Raw genomic sequence first — 15,373 nt, 5'->3', positions numbered from 1 at the left:
CTTGTTCGTAAAACTGACCAGCCGACCGGATGATCTCTTTAAATTGACTTTTATTGTGACCAAGATGTGTGTGGCATGGCAGCATAAACCCAACAGTTGTCATTGTGGTGACTCAAGCACAGTAGTTTAGTAAGACACGTCGAAAGCGTCCACGTCCGGTCGTCAGGAGCCACCAGGACGCCCCATGCGAGAATTCAAAGCTTCTAAAAATGATAACATGCACAGTATGGAGAGGCGCGCGCTCCCGACCACAATCACGCAGCGTGAGCGCGCACAGCGAAGGCGTGGAGTTTGGGATTTTGAGGGGCGGGGGGTAGAGAACGGAAAGAGACGAACAGGAAAGGAAGGGCCGTGCATACACACGTCACAGAGAAGGGGAAACGGCAAAGAAACGGTACTGGGCGATGTTGAATTTCCACCGTAATTTAGTCACTTTTGTTCCCGCGTGTGTCTCTGAGCCTCAAGTACTCCACGGTGCCACTTCCTCTCCGGAGCCGTCGGCGAGCGGTCTCCGCCAGCCTCGCTGCACGGGGATGTCACCCAGACGCCCCACTTCCCCTTCGAGCAGCAGTTAAAGGGCGCATCAACTGCTGCTGACTACACATTGGGAGCTCGTCAAGAGGACAGGAGAGAGGGAACGCTTTGAGTCGAACCGGAGAAGCGGTGCCATTGTCCTCTCTGGGCTGCGCGTGTGCCCGCACGCGAGGCGCGGAGCACCGCCGCTGGCCGCAGCAAAGCGGGCTTTACCCTCGCCGTTTGGAGGCTTGTGTTAGCCACGATTTGGGCTTTTATTCTACAAACTGATCGGTTTACTGATGGAAGCCTTTACTCGATAGTCTCCCCTCCCTTCCTCTAACCCGTTGGGTTAGAGGAAATCGCCGGATTTGCCACTTGGGCGCTGCCAAGCGGGGTGCCGGCCGGATCACCACCTCCCTCCCTCCCCGACGCCTGCCGCGCCTCACCTGTCTGCGGCTCTGGCAACGAGACCCCAGCCGCCGCCGAGCTCGAACATGGCAGGCAACCTGAAGAAAGGCGGGGGGCTCATCGGAATGATGAAGGATGCCTTCCAGCCACACCATCACCACCTCCATTCGCACCACCAGCCCGGGGCCGTGGACAAAAAGACCGTGGAGAAGTGCTGGAAACTGATGGATAAGGTTGGTCAAAGCGACTTTTCATGAAGAGCGGATGCTCCGAGCGGTTGCTAAGCTAACTAACCATCAGCTAGCTAATCTTGCGCTAACTTGAAGCTAATCAGCTGGACGGCGACATGGCTAGCTCGTGTTAGCGAATTGGCTAATTTGGTTTCAAATGACGTTTCGGGGCTCCGCTGCCTCGTTACTATTCGCTCTTTTGCATTTGAAGGGTTTGTTTATTCATAGTTTTTACGAACACGCATATTTGACACGATATACAGTTTTAACTATTTTGTTTGTTTGTTTTTGCTGTAACATTCACACACCAGAAATATTAGCAATTGAAATTAATAGAATCGCGGAGCTGTATTTTGCGTTTACTTTTTCGAGGAAAATGCACACAATATAACACGTGCAGGTTTGATGAGATAACCCTGGAAACTCTTTAACAAAGCACAACACGAAAAATGTTAGATGGGCCAAGTGTGTAATTTCACGGTGGAGACTCATTTACGTGAGAGGGGAGGGGGCTCTTTATTCGTGCATTTTGACCTGCAGTTTCCTGTAAGCTTCACATTTCAAATACAGTACAGTGGTCCCGCGCTATATTGCGGTTCACCTTTTGCAGACTCGCTACATTGCACATTTTTTACAGCGTACAAACCTGTATTGTGTCCTAATTGACTGCCTGTATTTTTTTTTACAGTGCAATTCAGCATGTTGTTTTTCACAGCGTACAACACCCCCCCCCCATTGTATTCTGCGTCCTGATTGGCTAAAGTACTGTGACCAATTTGAATACATCTCCTCTGTGCCATGTCTCGCACAAAATGTGTTCGTCTTACTAAATTTAATAAAATACAACAGGGAGTTTCTAAATACAAGGAGTTTCTGATATAACTTCAAATCTTTTTGCCGAAGTCATGCTGTTATATGATCGCATCCTGTTTATGGGGGACTTTGATCTTCATGTGTGCTGTCCTGAAAAACCACTTGCAAAGGACTTCTTAATACACATTGACTCTTTCAATTTGGCGAAGTGCGTGTCTGGCTCCACTCACAGGCAAGGACACACTTTGGACCTTGTCCTTACTTTTGGTATATGTGAGCGCAGGCGCCGGGTTTTTAACCCCCTCACTGCTAGTCGGTTCTCTGATGCCTTTGCTCGGCTATGTATTTCCTCTTCAAACACAGAGGAACTCAACACTTAGTTCCATTCATCCTGCCTTAACATTTTGGACTCTGTGGCTCCATTAAAAAAATATGCCGCCAAAAGGTAGACCGGAGCCATGGTTTAATGAGTGTACTCATGCAGCTAAACAGGAATTCCGCAGAGCTGAATGCAGGTGGAAAAGAGAGAGGCTGCAGGTCTCTTATCAAATCCTAAAGGACTGCTGGCATCGTTATCAAAGAAAGGTGAAGAGGGGCCACTTGTCAAGTCTCATTCAGGCAAATCGGCATGATACACATGCTCTATTTAAGACAATTGATTTTGAACTGAAGCCCCGTCAGCCTATTTGCACGGACTCGTAAACTGAAATGTGCAATACTCTCTTGCAGTTTTTCGTTGACAGGGTTTCTACAGCAAGGGCTCTTGTTTCGAACGTCACATTTCACCCCTCTGTTCTACGTTCCTTGTTCTGCAGTGTTCGATTCCTTTGAGGCGGTTTCTTTCACATTTTTGGAGGATGTGGTTTGCAATATTAAGCTCCCCTTATGACTCCGTTCCCCCACACATCTTTAAGGAGATTCTCTCAAGTATTAATAAATCGATTTTGGCCATTATCAACAGCCACCTGTCTTCTGGTGTAGTCCCGCAACATTTTAAACATGCTGTATTGCAAACCATGCTTAAGAAACCTGGCCTTGATCATGCTTTGCTGTCAAATTTTAGACCCATTTCCAAGCTGCGTTTTATTTCTAAAATTCTGGAAAAAGTGGTGCAATCACGGTTAAAATATTTCTTGGCTCAGCATAATGTCATGGAGGTTTTCCAGTCAAGCTTCAAAATGATGCGTAGCACAGAATCTGCCCTGTTACGTGTTTTTAACGACATCCTCCTGGCAAACAACACTGGAGGCTATGTATGTCTTGTTTTGTTGGATTTGACTGTAGCATTCGATACGGTAGACCACCGTATTCTTTTGGCTCGTTTGCAACACCAAGTGGGCATTAGTGGAAGCACTCTAAAGTGGTTTGGATCTTATTTGGCTGGCAGGACTTTTTCTATTAGCCTAGGGTCCTCTGCGTCCCGCTCTGCACCTCTATCGTATGGCGTTCCACAGGGTTCTATTTATGGGGCCCTTGCTGTTCTCGTTGTATTTGCTGCCCCCCTGGGTTCCATCCTTCGAAAGCATGGTATTTCCTTCCACTGCTATGCACATGACTGTCAAATCTATATCCCGCTGAGCAAAAAAGACACTTTCTCCTTAAGACCACTTTAGCCCTGTCTAGAGGACATCAAAGGCTGGTTGTCACTAAATTTCCTAAATTTCAACGAAAAGAAAACAGAAGTTACGGTGTTCGGTCCCAGTGGCTCTCCTACATCCCACCCTGTTGACCTGCCCCCCCTGGCGTCATATCTAAAGCTCTCAAACTTGGATTTTAAATTGGACAGTGATCTTAACTTGGACCGGCAAATCAAGTCCATCTTCTTTCATCTTAGATAGCTGGCTAAGGTAAAGCCTCTCCTCTCTCATCAGCACTTAGAAACAGTCACCCATGCCTTTGTCACATCTTGGCTAGATTACTGTAATGCACTTTATTTTGGAGTCAGCCAGTCCTCTCTCAAACATCTCCAGTTGGTCCAAAATGCTGCTGCTTGCCTCCTAACTGGAGCTCGGAAGATGCAGCACAAAACACCAATTCTGGCCTCCCTTCACTGGCTCCCAGTGCATTTTAGGGTTCATTTTAAGATGCTTCTATTTGTTTATAAGTCTTTAAATGGCCTTTCCCCGGAATATATCTCAGAGCTCTTCCACTCCTACGCACCTTCCCGGACCCTCAGGTCTACGGACCAGGCGCTGCTCGAGGTGCCGAGGACTAAGCGGAGCCTTAGAGGGGACTGAACCTTCTCTGTTGCTGGTCCTTCCCTTTGGAATGACGTCCATTGAATGTTAGGCAAGCCCCCCCCCCCTCTGTCCATTTTCAAAACCCGTTTGAAGACACATTTCTATTCTTTGGCTTTTGAGCCACGTGAGACTGACAGTTTTCGGCTGTTTTTCGATGTCTATTCTATCTAGTGTTTTGTGTAATTTAATGCTTTCACTTGTATTATGGCTATTTTGTTGTTGTATGTAAAGTGCTTTGCTAGCTGTTATGAAATGCCCTATATAAATAATATTGTATTGTAGTTCCTAAGCATCATGACTACTGCATGCAAGCGCGTGTAAAGAATGCAATACACTTACTTCATGACTTGAGGGAATAGTAGAAGTCGTTTGTTATGACATTTTGCTTGCACTTCTGCTGAAGAAACTGTTGGTAGGCTTTGTATGTATTTTTTGTCATCACAAAAAGTGTACAGGTACTGTAATGACAACTTGTCTTTAAAGATTTCAGTGTCTTAATAATTTACAAAATTAAGAGATCTTTATTGTTAGTGTTTTTTATTCTGGTGTAATTTCTTATACTGTCACCCGAATGGTCCGCTTTTATTTATTTTTTTCCAAAAAAAAAAAAAAATGCACCATTTACTTGTTGTCATCTTTTCAAAATAAACATATTTTTTTAAAAATACCCAAAAAAAAATATTTTTTTGTACCGAAAATATACCAAAGTTTCCAAGAAACCGAACCAAACCGAAATTTGATTTAGCGTACCGTTGCACCCCTACTAGACAGCTGGTATGTTTTCCAGGAACAGTCTATGAACGCTGCAGAAACACGGAAGCCTGTTCTTGCTTGTTTACAGCCGAGGGCATCGAAAAGTGCAGCATGGTTCTAATGTCTTGTTCAGGTTGACTAGCAGTCTTGAACTTGACCCAATACAGTAACGCTTAAAAACCGAGCTTAACTATTCTTCAGAAATATGGTTAAAGTACCTGTGTGTCTGTGTACAACTGTACATACGGTATGAGCATGTGTTAAGATGAGTCATCGTAGAGTTTTGGCTTGTTGATACAAGTGGCATTAGCTTGGCAACAGTCTTATCTTGTCGAAGACACAAGCAGAATGTACTCAAGAGCAGTGGCCCCAACCTTCTTTGCGCAACCATTTGGTGGCTGAGTTGTGTATGAAAAAAAAAAATCTGCATCATTATCACCTGGGCCGCCCTTACCTGGGCTTCAGCCAAGGGGCCAACAGAAGTCGGTGGCCTATCAGAATTAAAACAAAATGAATTTACTTTTTTTTTCCCTGTCATTCACTTTACATCAGGGATGTAACGATTCACTCAAGCCTTGATTTCATTTTCAATTCCCGATTTTCGATTCGATATTAAAAAAAAATTCCTACCTTGCTTGTCTCTGTTGTTGTTTTGTTTTTTGCTGTGATTTAATTGTATTCTTATTTTACTTTGCTCCTATTTTTATTTCTGGTTGTTCTTTCGAGTTAAAGTTGACTTTTCAATGGTTAACAGAAGTCCAACACACATTTCCACATGATAACATGAAATATGATCACCAAGATTCCAAGTTAGACCAGTAAATCCCAAGACTTGTGAAAATAAAAATAGAAAAACAAAATAAGATAAAATGACTCAATAAATACAATAAAGACTAGAGATAAGGGAGATGCTTATGTGTGCATTTGTGCCAAGATACAAGGCAGCAAAGGTGGGGATGTAGCAGAATGAAAATTAAAGAGGCTTGCATTTAACATGTTTACAAGGTAATTTTGTACTTGACAAAAAGAATAGTTTAGTTTTGAGTAGTTGAGTTTAACTAGATCAATAATTACTACGTTTTGAAAAAATTGTAATCGTTTAATTAATTATTCGTTTAATCGTAATTTCAGTGTCAATCAAAATAAGCTTGATTTATTTTTTTCCCATAATCGCCCAGCGCTATAATGAGTAGTAAAAGGTCATATAATGTGGACAATTAAACAGAATATGTAAATTAACATAGCTAAATATTGCCCTGTTAAATCGTTTTTGAACATTGTCATGAGCCATGCCGTTGACATGTTTAATACATTCTATTCATGCATTTCGTACCTAGAGGCAGAACATTTCAGCCTCCTTGTATTCCACTGTGGTGTCCTCCAAGTAAAAACAATATTTATTTATTTTTATTGTTGTAACTACTATAGTACCTTTTTTTTTTTTTCCTCCCAGGTCTGTATTATGTGGACAGCTAGCTCACAAGAGTACCAACAAGTGACTCCTATATGAGCCACTATCCATCTGTCATATATTACAAAGCTTGCCTTCTATTTCATGAGGCTGACAAATAACATCTCATTAGTAAAATGAATTCAAACTTTTTTTTTTTTTTGACTGGCTGTAATTATCTGCATTGTTCCACTCATTTGAGTGGCATAAAATCATTCACCGTGTTTTTTACATTTTAAATTTGCAGCTCTTCTTTGGCGGTTTCAGGAAAAACTCATAACTGTTTCTGTTACAGCGACGCTCGTTGGAATAATAACCGTAAATGTAGATAAAAATTACACCAACTTGGTGGTGCAACGCCGATGAACAGCTTTCAGGATGTCAGAAACTTTAGAGCCCCGATGCTGGCTGGAATTATGTAGAAATGGCCAGTTGGCCACCTCCAAGTTTTATATTAGGAAAAATTGTTGTTTGGTACTCACTTTTGCATTCATTTCTTTAAAATAAATTACCGGCTATCCACACAATCAGCAGAATTCTTAAAAATCTGCGGCGAATTGATCATGCCTCCCTGTGGTGATGCCACAAGTACATACGTGGTTAATTAAAAATCGTTTTTACAATAAAAAAACGAACTGAGTTAATTAACGCTGGAATTTCACATTCATAAATAATTATTTTTATTTTCTTTGAGCTATGCCCTGATCTTAATGTCAGTGTGGTGCCAAATGTGCCAAACTTCCACTATATCAGACCATAATGTGACTGTTTTTCAATAGTCAGCAGTTTGTTCCTACGGTACTACGATGACTTGATGAAATAACTAGGGATGTTCCGATCAGGGTTTTATGACAACGATACCGATACCGATCATGCATGAGTGAGATCGGCCGATACAGATTCCGATCACATGGAATATCTGTATATATTTCCATTATTTATTCCATTTATTACAGATATTATGCAATATTATCTGAAAAAAAGCCGCCATATCATTCCGATATATATTTTCAAAAGCGTGAAAAAATACAAAACCGTTGTTGTCACAAAGATAACTGAAAAACTTAAATTTACCAGCTTTTAGTACACAGTTTTTAACAGATCAAAACAATCAGCAGTCCCAACAGACTTAGTTATGCAAAAAGTCAAATAAATAACATGCCACCTAAACATTGCATGGTTCAGAATATAATCAAAGTCGCAATCGCAACACAGCACGCAGGCTGGTCTCTCATGGCTGAAGGCTGCGAAGCATGAGCTGCGGGTGATCGGAATTTTTTGAGCGGCAATAAAAGGCTTTGATCAAATATTCCGATCACGTAATTTTTCACGAAAATCGGCCGATCATTATCAGTGCCCGATCGATCGGAGCATCCCTCGAAATAACCTACGGTAGTTGCATCATAGCAATGTGTACAGCTGCAGTTTAAGGTAAAAATCTTCCAGTCTGTCTGCTTTGTAGACTTTTTTTTGAATGGTCGACAGTGACTCATATTGCAGAAGTACAGCAGGATCGTCGAAACAAAACGTTGAACATTAGTCAGGATGACCCAAGAATATGCAGTCCAGTGATCATCTTTGACCACGTTGTGTAATTGATTGACTATAGACAAGACACAGCAAAGCACCAAGATGAAAGATTATCTCTCAGTTCACCAATTACTGTATTCATTTGTGTAGTGTCAATGATTGTTTGTTGGGCAACAGAGGTGAAGGTTTAAATTCTTGAAACCTTGGTTGGGAATCCAAATAAGATTTATAGACTGTAACTCAAACAAGGCTGCATGCAACCGATAAATGGTAATGATTGGTTTCAATGAACTCAGAAATCGTGCCACGCATGAAAGCAGGTGTTCCGTTGGCCGCTTATTGACACTTTTTGTTTGGTCATGAGAGGAAATGTTGTGCAAATGTGATCAACTGGGTTGTAGCCATTAGCAGGGGTGCACATCATTTTTTCATGGGTGACTCACATGAGTACCAGGAGATTGACTTTGGTACTCACTAGTGTCTGAACGGATCACACAAGTCACGGTTCAGATCGGTCACGGATTTTGCGTCATGGATCGGATTGTGTTTCGGATCAGCATAATTAAAAGAAAAAAAGATAATTAGAACTTTGATTTCATTTATTTTACAAAACACTTTTGCCCGTTAAAAAAAAAATCCTAATGTCTAATGTGGCCATTTAGGATTTAAGAACGCAATATAAGGCAGGATACCTTGTTATTTTATACACTGTAATAGAATAAAATAAGAACATTCTTGTTTTATGCATGGTACAGTGTATAAAATAACAAGCTTTTCTTAATATTATTTAATGAGCAAAAGGGTTTTTATAAAATAAATTAAGACAAGGTTTTATTTTTTATTTTTTCATAATGAGAAAGAGCTTGAAGTGCAATTTAAGGCACCTTCCATTACACATGGACAGCGCATTGCAAAATAATCTCAACAATTGAAAAAGAAGTTTAAAAAAAAAAAGTAAGCCAAGGTGTTGAACTACCAGGCAGGCACTTGTTGCTAATTATAACAGCTGCTAGCCACTAACGCCGGAGACTTGTGCCGTATCATACAATGACAGCGAAATTAACTAGCGGTTTGTTAGCGTCCTAAATTAGCGACTGAATATGACTTGGCGTTGATAGCGTTGTGTTGATGTAGGTGGCGAGCTAAGACGTCGAAAACGGAAGTCAAGTTAGCTGTTACGCCACCACGGAGATCAACTTTAAAGAAAAAGTCTACTAAAGCTATTGCATCGGTATCAATGACGCCATGTATTATTTAGTAAGCTTTATTTTGAAGTTAGCCTTTGCGGAGGTGTGTCCGTTGAGTATGCTCGCAAAGCGCTCCCATATGAGGCTTATGTGAGCCATGAGGGTTTTCGACTTGCTCTGCTGCTATTACAGTGAATGCGGACTAATTACGTTGACTTAATGTGAACGCGCACGGTTTTTGTTCACCAACCATTCCGCGGATCGCGCCCGGCCCGGACCGTGACGCTTGATCCGTACCGCTCATGGATCAAAGATGATCCGTTGCACCACGGTGTCCAGGTACGCAAAGGCGCGCCGTGACTCGCATGACGTTTACGCATCAGTGATTTCTGTTGCGCATGTGTACTTGCGTACCAATTATGTGCGCCCCTGGCCATAAGGCATGCACTCATTGATATTCACCATGCTACAGTAGCCATTATTCTGGAGACTTGCAGCTCAAGCTGCTTCTGCTTCTGCACAGGCGTGGTCTTACCTGTCAAGATTGTCCGCTACTACCCTAATAACAAGCCATGGGTAACGCGTGAAGTCTAGACTATTCTCAACAAGATGAAGGCTTCCTTCAGGAGCAGAGATATAGATATATATTTTTTTGCCTATTTGTTTTTATTGCTGCTGGAAATGCAAATTTCCCAGAGGGAGTCATCCCAAAGGGATCAATAAAGTCAAGTCTAAGTCTAAGTCTCTCTAAAGAACTCCAAGCTTTTATGATGTTATGTTGTAGTCTGCTGGAATGTAATTTTTTTCGTGTCCACTGTTGTGGCGGACACAGAATGTCTGTACACACAGAATGTCTGTACACACAAGTGTTCATGACTGGATTTAAAACAACCTATAGCATTCTCTACCAGATATAAATAAAGCTTTGAAGCCCTGAAAAGGCAGCATGAAAATTCTCTTGATTGCTTGATTATTTTCTTCTGTTCCTCCTTTATAGTGTCTTAACCCATACAGGCCGGGAGCGAATAACCGTGTTTCTACCACTAGAGCTGAGAGCGCTGCTGCGTCTTTATACCCTTAGAGCCCAGCCGGGAGAGCGGATACATCATTTAAAAAAAATAAAAAAATTTTTAAACAATTCCCAGTTTCATAGCCAATGAAATGCAATGGAATATATAGGTGATGGTGTCGTGAGCCCCCGGAAAATGTCCCGGATTTTTTTTCGAGCAGTACTCGCGGGCGCAGACGATCGCGGGAGCTCTGAAATTAGTGACGGTAGTGATATACAGTCGATGGCGCACTTGTGGACTTTGAACCAGTGGAGCCAGTCAAACGTGATATATGGTTAAGATATGTTTGTAGAAAATGACATTATTGACGGCTTTGTAACAGAATAGAGAATGGTAATTACCACTCTTTTTTTTTTTTTTAAATTAGAAATACTGCTTCTCTTGCATTGACACTTTATTTTGACATTTTCGATTGAAACAGTAAATAATAATAAACTCAGACCTGTGTGAAAGCCACGTATAAGTTCTCAAATTCGTTTGGAATGATGTCTGCTACAGTGGCTCAGATATCAATTATTTTGTAGGTGTTGAATTTCCAAGAAAACCTCAGGCTTTAGCGGGTGATTCTAAAGTCGCACGTAGGTTTTTGAGAGACGTTCTGCCAGGCGCGTTAGGCCTTCATGGGTTAATGTGTCTTTCTGACACATTCTTTCCATCTTTGCAGGTGGTGCGCCTGTGCCAAAACCCCAAATTGGCCCTGAAGAACAGCCCCCCTTACATCCTGGACCTGTTGCCAGACACCTACCAACACCTGCGCACAATTTTGTCACGCTATGAGGGCAAAATGGAAACCCTGGGCGAGAATGAGTACTTTCGAGTCTTCATGGAGAACCTGACCAAGAAGACCAAGCAGACCATCACTTTATTCAAGGAGGGCAAGGAGCGCATGTATGAGGAGAACTCGCAACCCAGGTGAGCGTGTTGTCAAGCCCATTTGATTTCCAAGTGAACATTTTCCAAATCGGAGGCGTGAAGCCTTTGCGACACCACAGTTGGAATGAATAATTGTGACGAGGTGGCACACAGAGCACTCTCAAGGCCTCGATTCACCAATCCGATGTCGGTAAGCGCTGGGGCGTCTGATTGCGCCGTCTGATTGGTGTGGCGATGACCATCATTACATCGGACCTCGTCAGGAAGTGTCTGGTGGGTGTTTCAGCATGTTGAATCAGCTTTGTGACATTTGGTCACTCTGATTGGCTGTTAGCTAGCGAATCAGCACACCGTGTACGAACAGGAAGTGACAAATGCGGATAAACATTGAGCACAACTTTGCTGCCTTAATCTTACAAGTACAAGAGCGAGGGTTGATAATGGAAGTATTTCACGATACTGTGTCAAAAACATGAGGGTGTACTTCGTGTGGGAGTTCATTGTAAGCTAAAAATATAGCTGAATGCAATGTTTACGTTTTTATAATCCGCCCCCGGCCAATAGCTTGGCTTTTTCTAACCATGATGAATAGTGACTACCGCCGCCAATGGTATGGAAGGGTATTACATCTCACAAATGCGCAAAAGGTACTGCGGTGTATTTTTCCAGCATGACGTGCTGACAGCCGGCCCGACGCCACACGGGGTAAGCGTCGGTCACAGTTGGCCAACATTGGATTGGTCTACATAGGCCTTTATCCCTCAGGGTGCAAAATGAGAGAATGGAGTGTTGTGGTTTGGTGCATGTCGGCATCTGTGGTCAGACTCAGAACTGACTCGGAAATTTACAGATACAGTCACTGTTTGTGCCTCCCAATCTCTACCATGAACAGTACATGCAAATATCACATGCTCTTCTTAGTGTAAGGCTTTGTGTGTTTGTTCTTATGGTGTGCTCTTGTGTGCACCGATGTGAGTAAGTGCAATTAGTACAGAATGAGCCCAATTCTCAGAAAAGGCCACTAAACGTCTCTTAAGAGTCACAATCAGCTCAGTCGGTGCACTATTAATGAGGAAATTCTCAGGTGTAGACGATTCACTCAAGTCCCTCATTGTTTTGCTTTTACAGTATCACTTGTTTCCTTTTGTTCTGTTGTGCGCTTTTGCAGCTGCTGCTTCTGGAGATTAATTGGGTTGTTTTTTTTTGCAGGCTTTGTTGTGCCAAAGCAATTTTTGTTGTTGCTTTGCTGTTATTGCCGCCTTCAGGAGTCTGAATGTTGATATGAGTTTAAAATGAAATAAAGTAGGTGGGAATTGGTTGACTACCGGAGGCGCGAAACCACCTGAAGCTAGCATCATAATTAAGTTTGCTGTTGAGTTTGTAATAGAATGTAATGAGATGTAAAATAGAGCCATGACTTCGGAGTGTTTTCATAATTCGTCAAAAGTCCTCTCCTTCAAAGCATCAACATTTGACCGTGATGACGAGCAGTCTGTTTTTCATTTCAATGAAGTGCTCAGAATTGTGATTTTTTATTTTTTTATTTTATTATTTTTTTTTTTAATCATCAGGTGATAACACTCAAACGAGTTTTCCCCTATGTCGTTATCGTGCTTTTGTAAGTGCCATTTTTACCCTGCTAATCGTTGTTACAAGCTGGGAACAAGACAACAGGTAGGGGTCCGTGAATCATAGCAAGCCAACATTACACAAACATACACTTCACACTTACAGCGAAGGTCTATAAAAGACTGTTGTTGCTAGCGATAAAGCTGTCTCATAGTTTGTGGTGTGTTTTTACAAAATAAGTTTCTATAAGTCAGTCTTTGTTCGGCTTGAAAAAAATTGAATTGTGATAGCTTTTTGTCATCAGACAAGGACAAAATGATGTTTGCAATGGTGCTGCGGTAGGGCTGAAACGATTAATTGAGTAACTGCTTGCATAAAAGTCCCAGCAAAATCTCTGCCTCAAATCTTCACAGTGATCATTTTTTCATATGGACTAATGTTACCGGAGACTCACCCTCAGACCCCTTCTGGAAATAAGTGGGTGCGATGGCAGCGTACAGGAAAAAGACTAACCAACAAAACAAAAGGAAAGAGAATGTCCAAAGTTGGGGATGGTGTCATACATAATAAAGGAAATGATAAAACACAATGTTTCCAACACACAGCATTACGAGCTGATGGACCACAACAGCACATCTACCGTAGTTTCACGACTGTAAGGTGCACTTAAAAGTCTAAAATATTCTCCAAAATGGACTTGCGCCTTATGTGTTCACAGAGTTCCAATATCTGTGAATGATATGTGACTTTGTTGAACGCTGCGTTTGACTGGCTGGGAGCATTTGCTGCCAACACGCTGGTAATATAGAGAAAAGGTGGACGTGAGTGAGGACACTGTGCGGACGCTAAAGGGAGAAGGGTGGACGTGACAGAGGACGCTAAAGGCACGCCCCCAGTAAGTGTATAGTGCCGGTATATGCATTCATTGTGCATAACAACATTGAAAATGGCACCCACGAAGAGACACACCTACGAAGCACAGTTCAAATTGCAAACTATCTACGCGCAGGAACATGGAAATCGAGCCGCCGCGAAAGAATTTAGGATCAACGAATGCATGGTTCGTAAGTGGAGGAAGCAGGAAAAGCTGGCCATCTTCCGCTCCTACTGTAGTACAAAGATTGCCAACAAACGCATCCAGGCCAACCACATCAACAACATGGACAAGGTGCCACTCACTTTCGACATTCCGGTGACCCACACTGTGGAGGAGAAGGGGACCAGCACGGTAGCGATACGCACACCGGGGCACGAGAAGTCGGCTTTTACTGTTGTGCTTGGTTGCCATGGTAATGGACAGAAACTGCCACCTAAGGGTTTTTTTTAAGCGGAAGAAAAGTTTCCAGCCGCAGTCATCATCAAGGCCAATCGAAAGGGCTGGATGGACGAGGAGAAAATGAGAGAGTGGCTGACTGAGGTGTACACAAAGAGACCGGATGTTTTTTTCCACACGTCACCGTCGCTGTTAATCTGTGACTCCATGCGCGCCATCTCACAGCCGCTGTGAAAAACCAAGTGAAGCAGATGAACTCCAAGCTTGCCATTATTCCCGGAGGCTTAACAAAAGAACTCCAACCACCGGACATCGGTGTAAATAGGGCGTTCAAGTTGCAAGTGGCGTGGGAGCGATGGATGACTGACGGCGAACACAGCTTCACAAAGACTGGGAGGCAGCGCCGGGCAATTTGTGAATGGATTGTGGATGCTTGGGCTAAAGTGTCCGCTTGGACTGTTGTGCGAGCTTTCGCAAAAGCCGGCATCGTTTCTGAGGAGCCGCACGGCAACAAGACTGACTCGGACAATGACGAAAAAGAACCTGCCGTGTTTAATGAAGAGCTTGCCCAGCTGTTCATTTCGGGTACCGAAGATGAGGACTTTGATGGATTTGTGAATGACAGTTAATCACTGACAATTACGTGAGTACATTGTTTCAATGAAACACAACCGAACTCAGTTTTGCTCCCGCTGCCTTTTTAAAAACATATATTAGCATGCTTGCTAGCATGTTTTAGCGTGCATGCATGCTACCGTGTGTTTTAAGCTATTGTATGTTTTACCACGCCTGCGCCCAATAATACGGTGTGCCTTATTTATGTGTTAAATACAGAAATAGCACCCGTAAATGAGAGTGCGCCTTTTACTGCGGTGCGCCTTTTGGTCGCGAAAATATGGTAATTATCAGTACAGGAAGTCCTCGGATCACAACGTACACAACCTATGACGTTTCGACTTTACGACGCCCGTGCCTCCTCCTCCATTTTGTCCCCAGCACCATGGTGACTATGTTTACATGCAGTCAGTAGTCGGGTTAAAGTCAAACGGTTGAGCATGCTCAGAGTGTCTCGATCGTGTCTGATTGCGCGCCAGCAGTATCTTTGCCTTTTTCGCCCTCCTCTCGTCCTTCTCCATCCACCTCTTAGAAGCAATGCTAAGTACAGCATCTTATGCTTTTTATTTTGATGTATTTTCGTTTTTTTATACAAAGTATTTTGATGTAAATTTAATCTTTTAACAGTGAAATCCGACTTATGCGCAAATTCTTGTTACATAGGCAGAGTACGAATGGAACTCGTTCGTAAATTGAGGACTTCCTGTACCAATGTATGCTTGCATGGCAATGAATAGGAAGATGATCAGCAATAGAGTTAAAGTGGTGTTTGTGTGGAAATGTGCATGTGCTTATTTGTGCACAATTGTATATTTGATAGATGCTTTCAATATTGAGTCAGCATTA

At 42.6% G+C, this 15,373-nt stretch overlaps 1 protein-coding gene across 1 annotated transcript in view; it reads left to right on the top strand.

Annotated features, from left to right (window-relative positions):
- Positions 1 to 306: 306 nt before the first annotated feature.
- The window catches only part of cbl (Cbl proto-oncogene), a 50,045-nt gene continuing 34,978 nt past the window's right edge, over positions 307 to 15,373 (top strand). The window contains exons 1-2 of the mRNA XM_086035846.1: positions 307 to 1,157; positions 10,862 to 11,109. Of these exons, the coding sequence (XP_085891972.1) occupies positions 1,011 to 1,157; positions 10,862 to 11,109 (395 nt within the window). The 5' untranslated portion in view covers positions 307 to 1,010. The remainder of the gene's footprint in view (positions 1,158 to 10,861; positions 11,110 to 15,373) is intronic.

Source organism: Filicampus tigris, chromosome 7 (genome assembly GCF_054856515.1).
Source record: "Filicampus tigris isolate MCC_2025a chromosome 7, RoL_Ftig_1.0, whole genome shotgun sequence".
NCBI lineage: Eukaryota > Metazoa > Chordata > Actinopteri > Syngnathiformes > Syngnathidae > Filicampus > Filicampus tigris.
Note: the sequence above shows the minus strand (reverse complement) of the source record. Positions and strands in the feature narration are given on the sequence as shown.